Source organism: Apteryx mantelli, chromosome 25 (genome assembly GCF_036417845.1).
Source record: "Apteryx mantelli isolate bAptMan1 chromosome 25, bAptMan1.hap1, whole genome shotgun sequence".
NCBI classification, from domain to species: Eukaryota; Metazoa; Chordata; class Aves; order Apterygiformes; family Apterygidae; genus Apteryx; species Apteryx mantelli.
In genome coordinates, this window is record NC_090002.1 from 8,947,184 (window position 1) to 8,969,111 (window position 21,928).

Sequence of the window (21,928 nt, forward strand, 5' to 3'; positions counted from 1 at the left end):
GTACAGAGCCTGCACAGACTGTCAGTAGCAGAGAAAGGGGATCGCTGGGCTGCTTTGCTCGGCGTTTTGTGTTCAGCCGGGTTTGCTCCTTCCCGCTACAGCGGCCTTAGGTTAGCGTGGTGGCTGTTGCGAGGCTCGCCCCGCTGCGGCGAGTGGGGGGGGGGGGTCACAGCTAGGGTCGCCCCCAGCTTTGGGGGGGGGGGGAGGGGATGCACAAGCGGTTCCTCGCGGGCGCTGCAAAGACGAACCGACACGGGGCTGCCCGAAGCCGGGGAGGCTCCGGGGAGCCCCGCGCTGCTCCGCCCGGCCCCGGCCCCGGGAGGCGGCGGCGGCCCCCGGTCCCGGAGGCGGAGCCAGCGCCCGGCGCGGCGCCGCGGGCCGCGGAGCCACATCCTGCAAAGGAGGAGCGGGGCGGCGGCGGCGGCGGCGGCGGCGGGAGGGGGCCGGGCCGGGCCGGGGCAGCGGAGCCGGGCGGCGCGGGAGCCGCATCGCCGCGGGCTCCCCCGGAGCCGCCGCCCGAGGATGTGGTGGGACGAGCGGGTGTCGGCGCGGTTCCAGAGGAACCTGCAGCCCACCCTCACCTACTGGAGCGTCTTCTTCAGCTTCGGCCTCTGCATCGCCTTCCTGGGGCCCACGCTGCTGGACCTGCGCTGCCAGACCCAGAGCTCGCTCTCCCAGATCACCTGGGTCTTCTTCTCCCAGCAGTTCTGCCTGCTGCTCGGCAGCTGCCTCGGAGGGGTCTTCAAGAGGACGTAAGGCGACTGGCAAACTCATCGCACCTCCCGCGGGGTGGGCTCTGCCTGCCGGGAGCGCTCCCTGCCTCCCTCTTCTGCCCCGGGTCCTCCCTGGTGCCTGCTGACCGCCTCCGGATTGGGGTTCGGCTGTTCCGGCACCCCCTTTCCTTCCTCTGGCTTTGCAGCCCTCTCTCTCTCTTGCCGTTTTTTTTCCGGGTGTTTTTTTGGTTTTTTTTTTTTTGGGGGGGGGGTTGGTGTGTGTGTTTCTCGGGTTTGATGGCTGAGTTCAGAGTGTTAAGTGAGGCAGCCTGCATGGAAAAAAATCCTGCCCGAGGGGAGCGTTCGATACTCTCCTGTCTGGTCGGCAGCCCTTGCTCACCTGAGCGGCTCGGAGGTGCACGAGGCTTCCCAGGAGCTGCAGGATGGAGTTGTTCTGCGGCCCGGCTCTGCTGTCAAGTCCACCCTTGCTTGCACAGTGTTGCACCTTTGGAGAGGAGCTGCCAGCTCCCCTGGAGCTCAGGGCAGAGATAGCCTAAGTGTGAAGTTACAGCGAGAGCTTCCTGGAGGATATTTTCCTTAACCTAATCGTTTAACACAAAAATATTGTTGAAAGCCTGTTTTAATAACCTCGGTGTCAGAAATCGAGGCATTGTCATACTCTCCGGGAGTCTGGGCAAACAAAACTCCGCACGAGACGCGAGCGGTTCCCGCAGCCGAGCTGCTGCGGGGGACGAGGGCAGAGGCAGGGTTTCAGCCTCGCGGCGTGGCAGGGACAGCAGCATGCTTTACAAATCAGTAAGACGCTCGGGCGCAGCCAAGTGGGGATTTGCACCGAATCTTCTGCCCAGGATGTGTTTAAAATAAATAACGTGCAAAAGCTAAACCTTAAAGGCTGCCAGATAGGCGTCTGATTTGACGTGCGATAACAGCTATGTTCTGCTGACTATCTGCTGATTACTTACTTTGTCACTGATTCTTCCTGCGCTGGTGTAAGGTGTTAGCTCAGTGTGCATCTCTCCTGTACACGTCATATATACATATGTATACCTTTAACGTGTATATGAGAGAATCTTATCTGAGCCCTTCATTTCTGTAAAATGCCCGTTAAGTGTTTGTCTTGTGAATCGTGGAGAATACCGAGTAATGTCTGGCAGTGAAGCGGCATTAGAGCACCTGTTAAATTACTGCCCCAGTGCTCTGAACTGTCCCAGTCCCCCGGTCCATGCGGAGCCCAAAGGCTTCGCGGAGCAGCTGGAGCCGCTCAGGCAGGCTGTGCCAGGAGAAGAGGTGCTGGGTAGGGTGCACAGGAATGGGGACAGCACATGGGAACCTTGCCCTGGGTCTGACACAGATCTGAGATTGCTGGGTCAGCAGGTGCTACCTCCGCCAGCACCCAGTCTGTTTCACATATGCTTGAAGGAGCAGGGAAGGAAAACGCAGAATTGTTTTCTATTGCCGGTGTCCTACCAAAACCTTCCTGCCTGTCATTGGTGCCGGTTGTGCAAACCAGCTTGGGTTCTTGTGAGCAGAGACACTCCAAACTTTTAACTCTTTGCAGCAGCAAGTTGGGAAGAAGAGCAAGTTTGTCTTGTTAAGATCCAGGATGCGCTTGTGGCTGTTGATCGTAGCCTGTCCGAGTAATGGGCTTTTGCAAGTGTCTGAAAGTCCCCCTGAGAAGCGACAGCTCTGTCAGGCAGGACAGCGTGTTTTGGATAGTTGTAGCTCACTGTCGTTGTGGGGGTTACTTAGAGCAATGAGGTATACGAATAGGTATTTGGATAAGAACGTTAACTGTTTAGATTCTGAGAGCTCCTGGTAATATCCCCTCTTCAGAGATGGACAGACTGAACTCTTTCCTAAGGATTTCTATTTCTGAGCAATCCTGCGGGTTTATAATTCAAATATTCCTGGCCATCCAGCCCTGAGCTGGGAGTGCTGGACAGTGCTTCTTTACCACTTGGGGAAGCTGTACCTTCTGGTAGAGGCTCTCAAAGCCTCACCTGCCTACAGTCCCAACTGAGACAGGGTCTAGTTATAAGCTAGGCTTAGTTTCCAATGTCTGTAGGACCTAGACTTTGTCATTTGCTTTAGGTTAAAATCCTAAGTGTTAAGTGCTGCTCTGAGCTGTCTGCTCTGAACGATGGACTCCCAAGGGAAAGCACTGCTGTTACTAGATTCTGCTGCGCAAGGGGTAGGTGGGACCTAAACAACCCTCCAGTTCCTCTCACCAGAGAAGTTAATGAACACTGGGTCGTAGTCTTGGCTCCTTCTTTGCCCTGCTGGAGTCTTGGAGCGTTGTGAGAAGAGAACATAATGATGGCATCATTCCCTTCTGTAACTCGGTACAAGCCTGGATTGTCGGAATTAGCTCCAAAATTCCCTATTTGCTGGATTTCAAGGAAGAAGAAAGTTTGCTGTTGTGAGTTTCCTCAAGTTGTGTAGAAATGCAGTTGTTGCCTTCAGTGTTCTGCACTGGGGACTTGGATTTGCCAACCGGTCTCTTCCATGCCTTGTTGGGAGGTGCAAACCCAGAGCTGTGGGAAGATCAACACCCCACGCAACTGCATGTTGTTCAGCTCAAGATCAGGTTTACAACACAAGTGTGCTGCTTTCTGGTAACACGTGGTTGTTGTTTGCTGTGTTGTAATTACAACTCTGGTTCAGAAGAATATGGCTTTTTACAAGGTATCACAAATCCATTCTTTTGCATGAGCGAGAACAGGTTTTAGGAGGCACGCATGCCCTGGTTCAAGCCTTATTACTGCTGGGGTGTTGGTTGAGGTGCCTGGAGCAAAGGCAGCACTGTGAGCAGCTGATGCCCTGTGCACTTTTGGGGTCAGAAGGACACTGAAGAATCGTGTTTTCTGGTATTACCTGGACCAGGTTTTCAGGAGGGCTTGACATGTTGTGCATCTCTTGTAAGAACATGGAAATCCAGCTGGCAGTGTTGAGGTGGGAGTGCTGAGAGTACTCGAAACCCTGCCTTGACTCAGAAACCAAAGTGGGAGGTGAGCTCCTTGGAAAATCCACCCTGAGCACCTGGGGCTGCAAAGTCCAGGGGTGGGCTCTGAGCAGCTGCGTCCCCCTGCCGTTCTCCCTCCTTGCTTTCCTCGTCTTCCCCCTTTTCTTCCCGTTTGAGTCTGTTGGATTTTAAGCTTGCATTGTGTAGGTAAAGGCGCTCTCCCTTTGTGGCCCCCTCTGTGCCACTGTTGTTCACACCTCTGCGACAGGGTCACTGAGTGCCTGTGCCCCAGTCCGCTTTTTTTGTTGTTGTTGTTGCTTTATTGGAAAGTTGGAAAGTGCCTACTGGGTGGGTTTATATCCAGTGTGTGAGAAGGAGAGGGGAAGCTTTGCTGGCTGTGACTACAGCATGGAGTTAGCCACCCTAATCCTATTAAAGAGATCAGGCTGCACCTTTTGGCAGGAGGCTGCAGATCTTCCCTCTAGGCTCGTGTTGCAGCCAGGACGTGTGCTGGGTGATCCTGAAACAGGAGTCCGCGAAGTTACAGGAATCATTTCACACCCTGCTGAAATGAAGCCTCTGCCAGGACAGCGGATAGCTGTTTGCGCAGAGCCGCACTGCGCTGCATGCCCCTTCAGCCCGGGACACGAGGACCGGTTAGGGATGAGGAGGGCAGCATTGCCAGAAGCCTGATCATGGCATAACATCGGGATGGCGTTGTAAGCCCTTTTGAGGGGTGCACTGGTTTTGCATCGTCAGGGCATGAGTTCAGACCCCTCTGAAAGTCACGGGGTCATCAAAGATGCTTTTAAAGAGCTTGGTTGTTTCTAAAGAGATCCCCCCAGCTGAATGTCCGGTGCCTCCCGGGGTGTTGAGCAGTGTCCCACAACAACATCTTAGCTAAGTGGCCGCTTGGTGATGGGGCACAAGCTGGTGATTTCCTGGTGCCCACTAATGCCAGAGCCAGGGAAGGGGGCAGCAGGGCCGTGTGCCAAGCCGGGATGTTTGCCTGGGGGTTGCTGGTGTTTGTAGGGTGCTGCAGTTGTGTAATTAATGTCTTATGGCCAGAGGCAGAAATTTTTGCTCTCTGGGGAAGAGCGAGGTGATCTTTTTAGCACTTTTTTAAGGATATGACATAATTAGCAATTAATGTTTAACTCTGGTAATGAACGTGCTTCCTAACCAAGCGCAAGCAGGGCTGTGATTGTTTTGCTAGGGCTGCAGAAGAGAAGAGGTGTTTCTGGGATGTCTTGGTGTGCGTTTCCGCTGTCTCTCCCGGCCTCAGATTTGCCAGCTGCTGGTGCCTCTGTCTCTCTCTCTCCTGCTGGGTTCCTGCTGTACCCTGGAGGATGCTGCCTTGTCTCTCCGGGCTTGAAGCTGCTTCTCTTTCATTTGCTGGTTGTTTTTCCTTCCATGACTGCATGCATCTTGCTTTGCTCCCCCTCTCCCCTAGAGATCCCACAGTGGAACCCTGTTTTACTGTCGGGGAAGATTGGTAGTTACTGCTTTGCAAAACACTGGCTCCTCCAACATGTACTGGCTTGACTGGGGAATGAAGCTGAGCTTGGAGATGAAAGCAAACCAAGACTCTGGGACAGCCAAGTTTGTGCCACCAGGCAGGAGAATAAAGGAAATGTGCCCTTGGTCCATTTTTCTCCCCAGGGCTGTTGAAGTGCAGTGTAAGCAACGAGCAGGATGTGGAAGGCCAAATTACTCTTGGTTTGCAGATGAATGAGGGCCATGCAGAAACAAAGTGACGTGCCCAAGGCCAGGCCGTTCTGGGCGAGCGGTCAGGGCAGGAGGGCTGGTAGCGTGGTGCCCTGCAGCCTCGGTGGCTCTCCGCTGCAGCTCCAGCTTGGGCATCCTGGTAGCCCTGTCCTACCTCTTTAGGCAGAGCGTGCAGCAGACACGGCATGCAGGCAGCCTGCAGGAGTGAGTCACAGGAGTTTTGCTTGCTGGTTGCATATTTAATGTTAGGGATGTACCTGTGTGTTACCAGTCCTCTACTGCGGACAGACTGCCGTGTTGGCATCCCCCAACAGTGGACCCCAATTGCTAATTAGCAACTCACCATAAGCTGGTGGGTGTTGCAATGGGCCTTGAAGGCTCTACCAGGGATTGGGAGCCCTGGGTTGGGAGGGGACGTGTCTGTGCTACTTATTCTCTGCTGTGACTTTATAGTCCCATCTTTCTGCTAGTCTCAATCATTTCAGTGCTTTGCTGTCTGGTCTCTGTTTCCTTCCTTCCTTCCTGCCTCTAGACTTGGCAGCTTCCAAGCAGCGCAGTGCCAGCCTGGGCTCCGTTCTCCAGCGAGCTGGCTAGCTCTGCTCGCACGGAGAGCAGCCTCCCAGCTCAGCTCGTGGCCAGCCAGGCAGGCCTGGCTGCGCTGCTGCCAGGCCCGTGATGTAATGCGCTTGCTTACCTTCGCCACGAGTGTCCCTTGGGCTCCCCGGATGGACCGCGAGGGTAGGGAAGTGGCCGTCTGCACCGGGAATGGCACCAGCCCTGCGGCCTGCTCTGTCGTGTTAGAGGAAGGGTTAATGCTGCCAGAGTGCCACGGCTCCCTGTCATGCAAGGCGGGAGAGGGCTGAGCTGGGTGTGCAGGCGGGTCCCTGGGTGACACAGGGATGTGGACACCAGCAGTTCCAGCTGCCTCTCCTTGCCAGAAACTGGGATTTCCCAGCAGCTCTCCCTGGCCGTGCAATACAGCCCTGGCATGAGAAATGCTCTGGAGCTGTTCAAAAGCTGTGAAGTGGCCTCCCTTCCATCTGCCCATGTCCCTCTCCATTCCCAGATCTGTCCAGTTAGCAAGGGAAGGTTCTCTGACTATCAGACCAGGCGCTTGCAGTGGTTTCCTCTGCCCTGAAACATGCAGGAAGGGTTTAAAGAGATGAGTACTCTTCTCCACTAAAGCTGGGTGAAGATCCGCCTGTTGGAGGCATCGTTCTCCAAGCTGGAGGTGGCAGCGCCCTAGGCTGACTACAGCTGCAATGTTGATGCACAGAGGGGAGCAAGGTGCACAGCATCTACCTCGTATTGTCAGCAAGAGCACGCGCTGGAGCAGCGTTAGTGGGAGTTACGGCCTCTGGGTATATCTCCTGCTAATGTATATGCTATAGATTGACCCGTGGCTGAAAATGCAAGGCAGAGCTGCATCACAGATGCTGCTCTCATGGTGGTAAGTCTGTCCTGTCTTTCCTCTTTTCCCTATCTCAGGTTGGCTCAGTCCTTGTTTGCGCTCTTCGCCTCGTCACTGGCAATCTCCCTGGTCTTTGCCATCATCCCTCTGTGCCACAATGTGGTGGTACTGGCTGTGGTTATGGCTGTGGCAGGACTGGCCATGGGTTGCATCGACACCATCTCCAACATGCAGCTAGTGAAGATCTACCAGAAGGACTCAGCCATCTTCCTGCAGGTGAGCATGGAGCCTGCATCTCCCTTGGCTGTGCTGCTGCTTTCTCCTCTGAGGAAGAGGAGGCCACAGGAGTGAGGGGCTTGAACAGTTTCCCTGCAGAGAAGAGCAGTAAATCCCACCTCTGTACTTGTCTGTCTCATCTCTTGCAGGCGCTTCATTTCTTTGTGGGCTTTGGGGCGCTGCTAAGCCCGCTGATAGCTGACCCCTTCCTCTCGGACACCAACTGCATCCTCTCAAACGCCACAGCCAATGCCTCCAGCAACCTCCCGCACATCCGCAAGTCCCTGGTCCCACACCATCCGGGCAACCTGTCTCATTACGACCTGCCGATGAAAGGCATGGTGGTCACGCACGTTTCCTACGCCTTCTGGATCATGGCCCTCATCAATGTAAGTGCTGCAGCCAGAGCAGTCCAAGCTGCTGCTGGGACCCCTCCCTGCTTCTTGGCTTTGCAGACCCTTTTGGTGTTTGGGGATGTGTTGGTACTTGTTAGGTATTCCCAGCAACAGGGGGAGGCATGAGAACGGTTGTGCTGGTCGAAAACAAAGGTTTATTTTGCCAAGTGTCCGGTTTCCAGCAGTGACCAGTGGCAGGAGCCTGTCAGGGAGAGCAGGACATGTGCCTGTAGTGCGGTTCTGCCCAGCTCATGGCGCTGTGCCATTCTGGGACCTCCTGAGACAATGGTACTTGCACTGTCAGGTGTGATAGTGGCTGGTGTACTGTCCTTTGGGAATTTGTCTGATCTCTTTGGAAACTGTTCAGACCTTCAGCCTACCTCCAGCATCCCTGTAGCCAGGAGTTACACCAGTTAATTACACCCGGAGTCACAGAGTCTTCCTCTGCGGTCAGTCTGGGGAGGAGCTTGGTGGCTTGGAAAAGACTTGGCAGGAGGAGGAATTGCTTCCTCTTTATTCATAGGAAAATGTCTATTGATACACTGAGTTACTGCACTATTGCCTGCAGGCCTAGGGCACGGTGTGAGGCAGGGAATGGTTGGTCCTGCTGGTTTTGCTCAGTGCTGTGCTGAGGTTATGGCTCAGGTGTTGAGCCTGGAAGGTGCCGTGGGAGGCGTGTTGGTGGCCGAGTCCGTGAGGCTCTCCTGTGTGAGTACCAACACGCCAGCGACATGATGTGGGCACTGCACTGAGTCTTGGGAAGAAGGTATGAGAACAAGATCCTCTGGAAAGAAAGCCCTGTTCTTTAGCCCCAGGTTACCCTCCAAATGCCATCCTGGCTTGTTCCTTACACAGCCTTGCTGGACTGTGGCCATCTTCATGCCTGTCCCCAGTTCATCTGCAGTGGTGCTAGCTGAGCTGCCGCTGTCGTTTCCCAGCGGCAGGAGCCCTGTGAGCGTGTGTGTAATCGTCCGTGTAGATGTGGAGTGATAAGAGCAGGGCATATTGCTGCAGCGAGTATCAGCCCTGCTGAGCGGTGCCGGTCGTGCCTGGATTGATGCCGAGGGTAGCTCTGCAGCGAGCTGCGTTTTGAGCACTGGAGCGCCGCTACTGAAACCCATAGCAGCGTGCGAGACGGGCTGAACTTGACCTTGTCCCAGCAGCCCCACGAGGCTGGAGTGGCCTAGAGAGAGGAACTTGTGCTTGACTCATCCAGTGGGACTACAGGAAGCCTTGCTGTTTTTCCAGATTTTTCAGCTATCGCCTTGCATGACTTTGGACAGGTCACTTATCGTGGCTCGCGGATATGTTTTTTGAGAGAAATAACACTCTGCAATCAAAAGGTGCTATTCATCAAAAGATCTCAAGGCACACCTGTAGACAGTGGATTCAGTTAAGTGTAGTTCATTAGTGTTTCTTTCTTTTTTTGTTTTCCTTATCAGCCATAAGGAGAGTTTTTAGAAGCTCCCAGAATGGTCTGTCACTGCCTGTAGCTGTGTAAGTTTAGCCATTTTCCTCCTACTAAAATGTATTTTCTGATGGTGCTCCTTCTCCGTGTCCTAGACCAACAAGCAGCCCTTGACCTTCCACCACTTAGTCTGCACTAGGCAAAGGGAGCAGATTTCTTTGTGCTCTCTTGGTCTGTTTGCTGATTAACTAAAACACACCCCGGTGCCTCCTACCCGGTGGCTTTCATTAGACCGAGGCCTGCACAGCTCACTGATGCGAGGAGAACGGGCAGCCTAAATAGGTGGGCAGATGTCATGATGAGTTTCTCTGCAGAAGCACTGGAAAGGATGCGCTCTGCCTGGGAGGAGAAGCCAGCTTTAATTACCTCTGAGTCCGCTTATGCTGTGGGAAATGTGCTTTTAATTATACCAGAGTGTTATCTATATTACCAGTCAACCCTGAGCAAACTGTTTTAGTTTTAGAAGCAGTGTTTAATGTCTGATACCTGGAGCACTGAGATGAGAGGGTGGCTGTCAGACCCCTTTCTGTTCCTAGCAAAATCCCCTGGAGGTCTTGCTGCTGCTGCCGCCCATGGGGGCAGGATGGGACCCAGGGCCCAAAAGCTGATGTGCAGGCTGCAGGCTTAAGTGCTGTTTGCATGTGAGTCGGTGTTGTTGTTTGCATGTGTGAAGCGAGTACGAACACCAGAAGTAGAGCAGGGAGTCCCTGGGCATTAGGAATACGATGCTTTTTGTGCAATGAGGGTTAGGTAGCAAACACGAGAGGAGCTGGGGAGCAGGACATACGCTGCGTGCGCGGCTCTCGAGTGTGACTCCTGGCCAAAGTGGAGCCCTTGACATCTTTCCCAATGACTTGACTTGATTCCTTGTTTAAACTAAATAACCCAACCCACTGGCTCCAGATTTGAGCATAGTTTTGCTCCAGAAATGGCCATTCTTTTAGGTGTAAACATCAGAGAAAGGAGAAGGTAATTGGTATGTAAAACCCCAGGGAAGTGGATGAAATGAGTAAGATGGAGAAATGGAAGTCAGGACCATCAACTTTTTTTTTTTTTTTTTTTTAAGTCAGAAAAATACAAAACACAATTCCATCCCAAGTTTTCAGAAATGTGTGTATTTTGACAAGACAGAGACGAAATGATTCATTTCAATTTTGTTGCTTTGTTTAAAGTTGAAATGTCTCAGTTTTACTTTGGCATAAATGCAATGTGTAAAGCTAATAGAATGTTGTTTCAGTGTTATTGAAGCAAAATGTTTTTGCTTTAGTGAAATTAAATGGTTCAACATTATCAAAATGAAGTGCTTGGATGACTCCCAGTCAAAATTTTTCATTCTAAGAGAAAATTTTGGCTTTTCATCCAGATTTGGAACAAAAACACATTTTAAAATTCAGTTTCCCACAGAACGGAAATTTCATCATCCAGCCCTTTCCAAGGGGCTGGAAATCAGGAAAATGTTCCTCAGAGAGGGATGTGTTTGTCCGGAAGGTGGTTTCCCACGGGAAGTGCGGGACACTCCATTGTGCTTAGGTTGCTTAAAAGTAGCCTGGATACAATAGGAGGGAACAATCCTGTGTTCCTAGGGGGAGCGACTGAAATAGAAGCTGGAGGGAAGAATCCTAGAATTACATCCACGCTTAACTGCGTGATGCGGCATCTTGTTGAGTTTAGAATAACAGTTAAAGGCTGCGAGGCCGAGGGGAGGACGTTAAACGTCTCCGTGATTCAGCGAACCGAGCTGGATCTGCGCGTGCAAGCAAGGGGCTCTTGCTGCTCGTCTTGCTCTTCCCCCCCGCGCAGGCTCCCGGCATGATGCCGAGATGACCCTCTGCCCCTTGACTAAAGAAAGCCCTTCTGCCCAAAAGGGTTCCTGGGAAAACAACCCCTGAGCAAGGGCTTATAGCACTGAATACCCTGTTCAAGGGTAGGGCTGGATCCGAGTCGAGACAGCGGTTGCGGATGTTTAGCTTGGTGTGTGCCGTGCTATGGGGGGGGGGGGGGGGACATCCTCGGCCCTGCAGGGAAGGGAGGTGCTTTGAGGGCCAGTGTCCTTATTTTAGGGGCTGTATCTGCTGCTCTTCTCTGGTTCTAGCTCCCCGCGGGGTGGGAAGCTTTGATAGCTCTGCAGAGAGCTCGCTCGCCTCGGTGCCAAGCGGCCCAGGCAGCCGACGCGTCCGCCCAAGAAAACCAAAGCTGCTCGTAGGAGCCGAGTAGCAAGTTCCTGTCATAAACACGGTGGCCCTTCCCCTGTGTGTCTTGGCACGTGGAGCGCCTCCGGGAGCCAGCGAGGCTCGTCATCGCTGCTTGACCTCTCCGGCTGGGGCACGTGGAAACGGCAGATGGGGAGAGGAGCTCGGCGCCTGGCCGGCCGCTCGGCGGCAGCAGCAGCTGCGCTCACCCGGGAGGCGCAAGGGCCCGTCCTCGAGCGCTCCTCGCCCTGGAGCCGAGGTAGGCTGCGCCTCCGCGATGGATTTGGCCCTCGGCTTTGTGAAACGTGCCCTGGCGGAGCTCCTGCCTTCGACTCTGTTTGCTCCTTTCCACCTGCCCGTGTAACAACCGAACTGCTTTCGCGGGCGCTCCGGCCCCTGTGCGCACCCTGGATTTATGGCTGGCCTCTCCCATGTGCCTGACGGTCATGGATGACTTTCCCCCAGGCTTTTTGCCAACGGGCTGGTGTGCAGGACACAGAACTGGTTTAGGATGAAGGGGCTGGAGCCCTGGGAAGCTGCTTTCCCTTGATCTTGCTCCTTTGGTTTTCCCTACTTTCCTGAATCCTTCGATAGAAAAGGTACACCTTGTGCAGCGGAGGTACTGCCTCCCTTCAAGACAGCACGCTCTGGATAAAGTGAAAGGGGACCCGCTCGCTTTAGAGAGGAAGACCTGTGGTCCAGAGACCAGCGGCTTGCCTCCAGTGTGACTGGAAATCGGGAAGGCCAGGTTTGTGGCCCTTTTCTGCCCAGGCACTGTGTGCTCCTTAAGGCTGGAAGGGCCGCAGCAGTTATCTGCATGGTCAGTCCCTCTGTGTGGGTTTTTCTGCAAAATCTGCAGTTTGGAAGAATAAAATCTGGTCCTGACCTCCGGAAGGATTAGAACTATCAAGCAAATGCATTTTTCTTCCATGGGACTGAACTAACTGTTCCTATTCCCATTGTTCCCAGAACAATGGAGTCCTCATAAATGAATGCAGTCAAGAGAGGCGGGGGGGGGGGGAAGGCAGGGGGGGAATTCTCCATACATTTAAATAATGCCACGAGCCAGCAAAAGGCAGGAAATTTGGAGCTAGAGCTCACACTTGCTCACAGACGTGTAGAAAACAAGAGCTCAGCAGCTGGAGAGTGAGCTCTTGCTTATGGATATCCTGGCTTTATCCCGCAGCCTGTTGGAGAATAAACACCCCTTGGTTGCAGAGGGAGGGAGAAGGGAGGGTTGGCGAGGGGCAGACCCAACTTCATTTACTTCCCTCTATTTTCTCTCCAAAAAAAGAGCGAGTCCCTCTGGGTTTGGAGGCACCACCAAGTCGTGGGAGTGAGCAGGATGTAGGCTCATCCCCTGGCACACTGCAGCGAGGAAGCGCTGTGCCGGGGGGAGACCTGGCACTGTGGCTACCGTATGACAGATCCACCAGGCAGGTACAAGTCCAGGTTCCTGCGTTTCCTCTCTGTGCGCGCTAGCACCAGGCAGAAAGCGCTGACTGCAGGAAATCGTGCTGCAGAGGGGACGGTCGTGCGCTGCGAGTCTGCGCCTCAGCCAGAGCCGTGGCCACCCTGGACGTGGGGGCTGAGGAGCCTCTGCTGACGGCTAGAGATGGGCAAAGTGGGTCTTAGAGCAGCTTGCTCTTCCTTCACAAAGAATTTCAACCAGAGGTATCCCATCAAAGTTGTTCTAACTTCTTTGGGCAAAAGCTACATTATTTTTTTTATTATCATTTTATTCTTTGGCCAGAAGTGGCCAAATGCTCGGAAGCACAAATACTTTGTTTGTGAAGGGCAGGTTGGTGCTTCGTGAGGTTTGTATTTAGGTGCCTTCTGTTCCAGTGTCCAACACGCGTGAATGGTACCAGGACCCTCCTGGGAAACGTAGCGCAGCCCTGCTGGAGGAGATGCTGGGCGTACTAGGCACCCCGACAGGGATTGCAGGAGACACCCCAGCAGCACCCGGGATCGGGAATCTTGTTCTTGGTGTGCTGCTTCTTGTACTAGTCTCCTAAGGAGCCTCACATGCTCCTGCAGTGGGCTGGTTCCTTACCCATTGCCAGCCTCTGCCCTTTCTCAGCCATAAGGGCAGCGTGAGGCTGTTCCGGGACGGAGGATAATTAACCGCAGATAGGTATGTCGCAGGTGCCCCGTGCAGCTTCCTGAAAGGGGCTTGCTGCTGGGGGACGGGAGTGTTTTGTGCAAGACCTATGTCATGTTTACCTGCCCCTCTCTGTTTCTCCCCAGCTGCCAGTCCCCATCGCGGTGTTTTTCCTGCTCTACAAAGAACGGATGGTACCGTGCTTCAACAGCAGCAGTCACCCACTGCTGTCTGCAGACGAGCTGGCGATGGAAACACGGCCTGCTGAGAAGGACGATCTTTCCACCACTGTGCAGAGACCCCAAGTGGCAAGAGGTGAGCTTGAGGCACTTACAAGAACTGGTTTTTGGAGGAAGGGGAGTGAGCAGGGGGAGAAAAAGCTGTATTTCTGAGTTTCTCCATTGAGTTTAGCAAGTGAGATCCATTGCCTCTTGTCTAAGGAGGAGGCTCTCCAAATCACACAAATGAATGTAATTTGGGAGTACCCAAACAGGCACTTTTGTGCCCAATTACCCTTGAATTTGATGGGACCATAAACCCATGAACAGAAGTTAGTATCCTGTCATTAGGATCCAAGGCTGGTTTGCTCCAGGCTGCTCCAAAATTAAACCTTGGCTCCTAAGTTACTTAAGCATGTGTGAAAGCTGTGCCCTTTTTTTCCTTCTGGTTTTTGGTCAAGTTTTGAGCTGGCTTCTCCATTCAATTTAAAAGTTGCAAGCATTCTGCAGTAAGCTGATTTTTATAAATCTGACAGGAGTAATAACAGTATCCTTACTTGAGCTGAAAAGTTAAACTCCAGCAATAGTTTGCTCTTAAACTTGTGACTACACCCTGTTTTGCAGACAACAGTAACTGGTTCTTTTAGAAACTTAACGGAGTGTATTCTTAGGCTAAATAGTGAATCTTGGAAGTATTTACATTCTAGAGTTATCAAAGGAGAGTGTAGTGTTATTAAAGAAGAGGTGACTTTACCTGAACAACGAAATAAAATTTCAGGGAACACCTGAAGGTAGAGGCAGTTAGAGATGTGGTGAGGTGCTGCAGAGAAGGATTCATAAGTGCACCTAACAGTGTGGGTTCTCTCATGTCTAATAAGGTTTTGCTCCTCTAATAGCATTGCCCTTAGCTGAGGCACTGATGGTTCCTTTCTCAGCCCAGCTGCCTAATTTCATACAACCTATTGGAGCTTGGTGTTCTTGATATCTCCATCGTCCTCTTAAATGTGGTTGAGAATCCTTAGAGAAGCAGGAAGACTACATGACTGACTAGTGTGATCTTTAACAGACATACCTGTGCTGGCAAAACCCCTCCTCCCCCACAGAAGTAGCAAGAATTTCATCTTTGCCTGTGCCGTGTTGCATCCCTGTGAGGAGCAATCATCTCACCTGCACAGGACTCCAAGCACTGTTACCTTAACTCTGGTCTTTTGCACTCCTTGGAGTGTAACTGCTAAGTGGTGTGGTATAGCACAAGGACGGGATAGTTGGGAATTCCTGGGGTCCTGACCCCAGCTGACTTTGGAAGCTGTCATTCTCAGTGGTTGATTCAGAGGAGGCTAGCTGTGTGTTTACTGCCCTCCTTCCCAGAGTTGGCTTGTTCGGTTAAATATTGTTTAGCTGAGGAATGTGAGCTGCCCTGGGCCGGACTCTCCTGTTTGGTTGTACGGTGCCTCGTCTGAGGGGGCTCGGAGCATGAGTGCTATGGTTGAATGGGCTTGTTTCTTTTCACTGTGAGAGCAGGGCCAGCAACATGGAGCTCCTAAAAGGGAAGAGGAGCACAAACAGCTACTGTAAGAAAAGCAGCAAATTTCCTGGTGAGCTAGGATCCCAGTCTGTGGACAGTAGCCCCTGTATGCATACCCTTCTTCCTTCTCAAAGCCTATAGGTAGGTATAGAAAGACATTGTGCTAGCAGTTAGCAGTGTTCGGCGTTGTTCGCAGTCCTCCACGAATCTGTCCTGCAGCTGAGTGCAAAACAAATCCCCACCGCGGCCTGGCAACCAACCAGCCACAGGGGGACGTTCCAGCTAAGTTTGCTTTGCATTGTTTTTCACCAGGTCATGATGACTTATTTAGCTGCTGCCAAAGCAAAAACTTCAGAGGGGCTTCTTACACCTACTTCGCAGTCCACATCACTGGGGCTCTTGTTCTCTTCATGACTGATGGGATTGTGGTGAGTTCAGCTGGTCGAGGGATCTTGTCTGAGCAAAGCTGTATAGATTTCTTCCCTCCAAATCACTCGTAATAGACTAAACCCAGAGCCAACCACATCTTCTGTGTGCTGGACCTGAGGGTCTGCCTGTGTTAGTCTGGTTCCCAAGTTAGTTCGTTCAAAGCTAATCGTAGCCTTGCTGATATTTGCTCTGCTTCTTGGGAGGGATTTGTGGCTTCTCCTAGGCTCTGTGTTGTTGCAGCTAGATGGCTACTGCTACTAACCTAGCCAGTTTAGAGCTGGAGTTGTGATGTTGTCTACTTGTACGCAGCAGAGGACTCCTCCTTTCTCACTTTGGCCAGGAGGCGAGAAAAGCTTCATTTTGTTTCATAAGAAGTGGTTTGATGGTTCTCCTGAGCCCGCAAAATCCAAGATAGGCATGTACTGGGATGGTGCAGTCTCTCTGTTGTGGCCCCAAAACAGTGCAGGCACACTGGATTCAGTGTCTGTAGGCCTTCTGTCCTGATGAGGAAGGCTCACTCTTGGAATGGGCTGTCTGTGATTGCTGTTCCTTTTCTCTCAGCATTTTTGTGTCAGCCCCCCTCACGGTAAAATACTGCAGAGTCTTATGGGAGCATTAAATAGGGTCTGGAAAGTACAGTGGGGTACAAAGCAACTGTCAGATACTGGAACTTTCCAGGGCCTCCATCTCCAAGGATGACTGACTCTAGGTTCTTAATGTGGTATGTTTTAAGCATATGCAATTCCAAAAGGACAAGACAGGCCCTTGGGGGGAAAAAAGGATTTTTTTTAAGCTAAGCACTTTGCATGCATTTTACCTAATGCTGCTGTTAGTCTTGCCCTCTAGGAGTGCTTATGTCCTATGTTCCACTTCTGGTGGAAGCTTGTCTCCAGCTGCAAACTCCTGGGAATAGGGATCATCTAGATTAGGCTGCAAATCCGTAAGTGGGCTCTCCAGCAATACTGCAGATATGTGAAGGACAGGTGGAAGGTAAAGTTGCAAAGCCAGTAAGTAAGTCATCAAATCAATGTGACATGCTGTTTTGTCTTCCCTGCAGGGAGAGTACTCGGGCTTCATTTACAGCTATGCAGTGGAAGAGCCTCTCTCTGTAGTACACAAAGTCGCCGGCTACCTGCCCAGTCTCTTCTGGGGATTCATCACACTGGGAAGGCTCATCTCCATCCCTGTGTCCTACCGAATGAAGCCTGCAACTATGGTCTTCATCAATGTGGTAAGGCTATTTTTTTACCATGTCCTTCTACTGCTTGCCTCCAAGATACTGTCTAGCTTTGGCTTTGATGTGCGAAGGGGCAGCTGTTCTCCTACAATACCCAGGATAGCTGTTGCACCAGGCAGACAGTGATAAGCAAGTCATTCAGGGTGAGCAGCCTTAGTCCTCCACTCCGTCACTGCCTCTACAGGATTGCAGCTGACCCTGATGCAGGAGGTGGCTAAGAGGACTTGATGGTGCTGCTCTTCTGAGCTTGCTCCTCAGGTATCGAATGTTAGAATCCTGAAAGTACCTAGCAGCGTGCCTGCCAACTTTATTTATTTACTTTGTACAGTATTCTTTCTGGCAACCACAGGGAAATTAATGCCCATGTTGGCCGTGAGAAAGGGAAGATAGATAGATAGCTCAGTATATTCTCTGCTTAGCATGCAGCAGCTGTCAAAAAAATCAATGTGATGTTAGGCTCCTTAAATTAATAAAACACATTAACTTGAAGAAAGGGGAAGGAATCCTGAAAGGACATATGCATCTTTCTTATAAGGATGTAACAGACAATATGGAGGGAATTGTTCACATTTACGCTTCTCACAGAAAAGACGAAAAGAACCAAGTGAGAAGGCAGTTAATTTACAATTTATTTAAAACCAGAAGTTATTTTGTTAACAATAAGTTCCACAGTTTATATTGCAAGGCCAAGAATATAACAAGGTGGGAGAAAACAGGACAGTTCACATTTGCCTAAATCTTCAAAATGTCCCAATGTCTTCTGCAAAAGGGACACAGGAGAGGCAGCCTGCTTGGCACCTTGTGCCAGTCACTTTAACTGTTGGTATCTAAGTTCTATTTTTAGAGCCAAGTGAAATGGGATTATTATTTTAAATAAGAATTCTACTACCCGTTCTCACTACCTTCTGTTTCAGAACATAGTGACTATCTTCAAGGGAGCAGGGAAAGCTCAACACTAGCAGATCTATCTTAGGTATCTGATATGAAGAGTAGTGCCGTGCATCTCCTTGATGCGGACTACTGGCTGAATCGCTAGTCTGAACTGCACAATTGCTCTGCTAACAAACCTGAGGACAAGGCTCCTTGTTGTTTTAGCTGCTGCTAATATTTGGGGAGAAGAGGAAAGAGCCTCCAACCCTGAATGGAAGTCTTCTCACTTCCCTTAATGGCAACAGGAGTATCATCCAAGGACAAAAAGTCGCTTGACCATTAAACACTGATCATTAAACAATGAAACCTAAGTTGCTAGTTAGTACTGTTACATGTAATAAGCTATATCAATTCTTGTCGGTAACTTTAGCATTATATTAAACTTTAGTTTTAATTTTTTTTTTTATTTTTTAGAATCCAAATTGCTGTGTGTGTAAATGCACGCACCCATAATCAGAGCCTAAACAATTAAGAAAAATAACTTGGACTGGTATTACAGACAGCATGAGCTCCCTCTGCTGACTCTCTGTGCCATTGCTAACAGTTTATCTTGAATGTTTTTGCTCTCCCTCTGGTTTGCTTTAACACAAGTAATAGCAAGTTTGTTTAAATTTTGTTGGCTCTTTAGCTTTACTCCTCATATGTTGTAGGGTTCTGAATGGGTATTGAAAGTGAGTAAATTCTTTAGCCTGTTGAATAAGAGTTGCTCATGATTGAGACATCTAAATACTACAGAAGTGGCAGTATTGTTTTATTTAAAAGCTGAAAAATATTTTTCTGGTTATGATCTTAAGTGTCTACCTAATCAAATTGAGACATAATAAATATATAGTTACTTTAAGTCCTGTTAGAAAGAGGACCAAATCCTATACTGTTAAGGTAGATAATTTGCTTTAGCTAGTTATTTCAGTTTTTCAGAGATTGTGATCACTTTTTCAGCATAGCTTATTTTCTTTTCCAGACTCCTTTTTATTTAAAAAAACAAACTTGAGTCTATTGCAACTCAGCATTTTACCTTCCTACTGACTCTGGTTATGTTTTTTACAGGTTGGAGTCCTTGTAACCTTCCTCCTGCTCTTGATCTTCTCCTACAGCGTTGTCTTCTTGTTTGTGGGGACAGCATGTCTGGGTCTGTTTCTCAGCAGTACCTTCCCCAGCATGCTTGCCTATACTGAGGACATCCTGCAGTACAAGGGTAAGCAGGGATGTGGGCACACCTGGCTGACTTTGAAAGCAGGCAGATGTTCGGGACTGGAGCTCAGATATCCGTTATACCTAGCGAGTCCCCTTCCCCGTTCAGAGATACCTAGAAAGACAACAAGATGTACTTCAGAAGACAATTTTTCTTTTTCAGCGCTAGATAGGAACATCCATTAAGTATTTGTAAATGCTGTGGAGGTGGCTTTTTTTAAACTGCTCTTTCATGGCTCTACAGCCTGATCCTGCTGCTGTATTATTTGTTCCCTATCAACATCACTCACAGTGTTTTCTTCGCAGGTTGTGCCACAACTGTGTTAGTGACCGGAGCTGGAATTGGAGAGATGGTACTACAGTTACTGGTGGGGTCGGTAAGTGTAGACAAAGTCGAGGCATGCCAAAACCAGACTGGAATGTGCAAGTAGATATCTTAGTCCTTATTTGGATGGCTGCTGGGAAAGAGCAGTGGGCTACCCTTGAGCTACCTACCAAACAGTAAAGCTGTTACTAATGTTACCAAAAGCTAATTAAGTATTTGAGTGCTATGAAGACATGTCCCCTCTTTTTTTTTTCCTCTTCTAACTGCAGATCATACATGATCAGGGCAGCTACAGTTTCCTGGTCTGTGGGATGATCTTTGGAGGCTTGGCCTTTACCTTCTACGCCTTCCTCTTATTTTTCCACAGGATGTACCCCAAGCCCTCATCAGGTAAGAAAGCGCCAGCATTCAGCCCTGCTTTATAATGAGAGGAAGAGTGCCATATGCATCAATACATAACCAGGGTGCAGCACTTCAGCAAAATGCAAGGAAATGTTTATTTTACTTCTGCTTCCTGTCCCCTCTTCCTGCTTTGACTTGCCCACAAAGCCTTGGCAGCCACAGCTCTGGGTTTGCTTTCTTTTCTGTTGCAGAAGCAAGGGAAAACTAGGAATGTTCTGTGGACCACAGAAGAGCCATAAACCAAATAGGATGCTGGCTGTGAAAGCACTACTGTGCTACTGCACAGCTAGGAAGAGGGCGTTAAGTCCTGCTGGTACAGGATTCTGCAAGCTTCCCTAGGCCTGGCTAAAATCCAGGAAGCTGTTGGGTCTTCCCTCCAAGGCAGCTGTCGGGCTCCTGAGAAAAGCATCACTGACAAAGGATCTCTCTTACCTATTGCCTCAGTCTCTATACACTAAGTTGCTTTTATAAGCACCTTTTACGAAAGGAGCACTGCCTGACAGTCAAATAGCTTGTCCAGGTTAGGGGAGCTGGAAACGGAGGCCTTTCTCCCATAGCTGATGAAGCAGATAAGCTAGTGCAGGTGATAGAGCAGCAACATCCCCTTTTAAGAGAGCACATGCATTTAAAGCACAACAGAATCAGTACATTCAGATAAGTATCTAATGTCAATTTTGCAGATATGGATGCTGCCTCGCCTGACAAGCCAGCAGTAATGGATGACACTGGACTTTATCAGCGCTAAAACAAGTGGCCAAGCCCTAGACAAGCAATAAAACAACACACAATTAAGCATTAGTATTAAGGATGATTTCACATGTTATGACTGAATCAAGCAAGTTCTCTGCAATCAAAAGCACATTAGATTGGAGTAAGTCAGAATCAAGAAAATGCCCTAAAACACCATGTGAAGATAAGCACAAGTTGCCCGTGTCACATGTACCACTAAGAAGACTGGAAACAGCAGAATGGCCCTGTATCCAAAAGGCTATGATATGGCAGGTATGATGGAAAACAATTACTGTTGTAAGTGAACTTTCATACCAAATCAGAGAAGAGGCCAGGGTGGGGGGGAGGTCTATGTTCCATTTATTAGATTTTGACTCTCTCCTGGCTTAGAGTCAATGAAAATTTTTTCTTTCGGTCTGTAAAGTACAGGAGCCTTTACAATTTACAGAACAGTACTGGTTTTGAATTCATTTTTGTGCAACACTGGAGTATATATGTAATCTCCACGTGTATTTCCAAAGGGGAAAATTACACTACTCTCAGAAACCACCAAGTGCACAGTGGTAGCAGGATCTATCGATATTTGCACAATTGATAATTCTTGTATATTACACAGCATCAGACGTTCACTAAGACAGTGTCTTACTCAGCATGCTAGGGCCTCTTGATTATTAAAATCATTAGCTTTTAGAGTCAACAATGAATTGTGATGGTTTGTTTTGCTTTAAGTCATTAGTTTAGCTGCTACATTGCAGTGTTTTATAGGGCAGTTTTATTTCTAGCTTCCAATCGAAGCTTAAACAGAAGTATTGGGGAGCCAGCCTCCAGCTGCTTAATCTGTGCAATACTTTTATTATAACTGGTGCCTTCTGTAAGGTACTCTTTTATAACCCACGCATGACCTATTGCAAGCTACGAAGAAAGGACTGGCTTTAGAAGAGCGTAAAGCTACATACATCTATTTCTTCAGTGAGTGATTGGACATGTATTTTTGCTTTAACTGCTGTATGTGATGTACATATGTATGTGTGTATATAAAGCAGTGTTTAATTAAAGGTGATTGATTGCTAGATTTCAGCATGACTGGACTTGGGTAACTTAAGCCCTTTCTGGCCCAGGATTATCAGCTACTACCTCAAACAAATAGTTCTGGCTCTCAAATTCAGACTGAATCATTATGACAGCTGTTTAATTTAAAGTGTTTTTAGAATGTCCATTTTTCTTACCTTCCATAAAACACCTTCACAAGCAGCCATAGGCTTCTTCTGTAGAATTCCTTTCATAAGAGTTGACTTGTTGAACTGACTTTGTACGCCTAAAGCCGAGCACAGATTAGGCCAAAGCAGGGAGAAAATGTTAAATGCAACTGAGTTTAGGGGCTTTCTCCTAAATGCACTTCAGTAGCGCTCCTACCTCACATCCAGTGCAGTATGAGCTGTAATTCTTCTCTAGCACCACAGGATGCCACTGTTATTCCGCTTGAGATGGCTGGGATGAGAAGAGTGGTGTTGAAAAGGCCATTTGCAGCAGAAAATAAAATCTGTCTTTAATAGAGCCCTATGAGAGCACTGTCTCCTCCTGTACCGAGGAAGTTAGCATGAAACCATAAAATGAAGAAGTTTATTCTGAAAGAAGTCTACTCAGAGAGAGATTACATATATGTCAGTACAGAGGA

At 49.7% G+C, this 21,928-nt stretch overlaps 1 protein-coding gene across 3 annotated transcripts; it reads left to right on the forward strand.

Moving 5' to 3' along the window:
- The first annotated feature begins 522 nt into the window (after positions 1-522).
- On the forward strand, positions 523-21,437 carry MFSD4A (major facilitator superfamily domain containing 4A). Of its 3 annotated transcripts, none has more exons than XM_013942777.2 (10): positions 523-752; positions 6,913-7,111; positions 7,261-7,500; positions 13,414-13,582; positions 15,323-15,438; positions 16,497-16,670; positions 18,654-18,801; positions 19,104-19,174; positions 19,392-19,512; positions 20,205-21,437. In XM_013942777.2, exons 1-10 carry the CDS (start codon positions 523-525, stop codon positions 20,267-20,269), a joined length of 1,533 nt encoding a protein of 510 aa, XP_013798231.2. In that variant the 3' UTR covers positions 20,270-21,437. The 3 variants fall into 3 exon arrangements, with proteins under 3 accessions (XP_013798231.2, XP_067166654.1, XP_013798232.2); XM_067310553.1 differs by having other exon boundaries at positions 19,490-19,512; XM_013942778.2 differs by lacking the exons at positions 19,104-19,174; positions 20,205-21,437 and having other exon boundaries at positions 19,392-19,479.
- The last annotated feature ends 491 nt before the right edge of the window (positions 21,438-21,928 follow it).

Coding starts and splice junctions, on each gene's coding strand:
- MFSD4A (XM_013942777.2), top strand. CDS start 523: ATGTGGTGGGACGAGCGGGTGTCGGCGCGGTTCCAGAGGAACCTGCAG. Junction 15,439..16,496: donor TCATGACTGATGGGATTGTG/GTGAGTTCAGCT, acceptor TCTTCCCTGCAG/GGAGAGTACTCGGGCTTCAT. Junction 19,175..19,391: donor TACAGTTACTGGTGGGGTCG/GTAAGTGTAGAC, acceptor TTCTAACTGCAG/ATCATACATGATCAGGGCAG.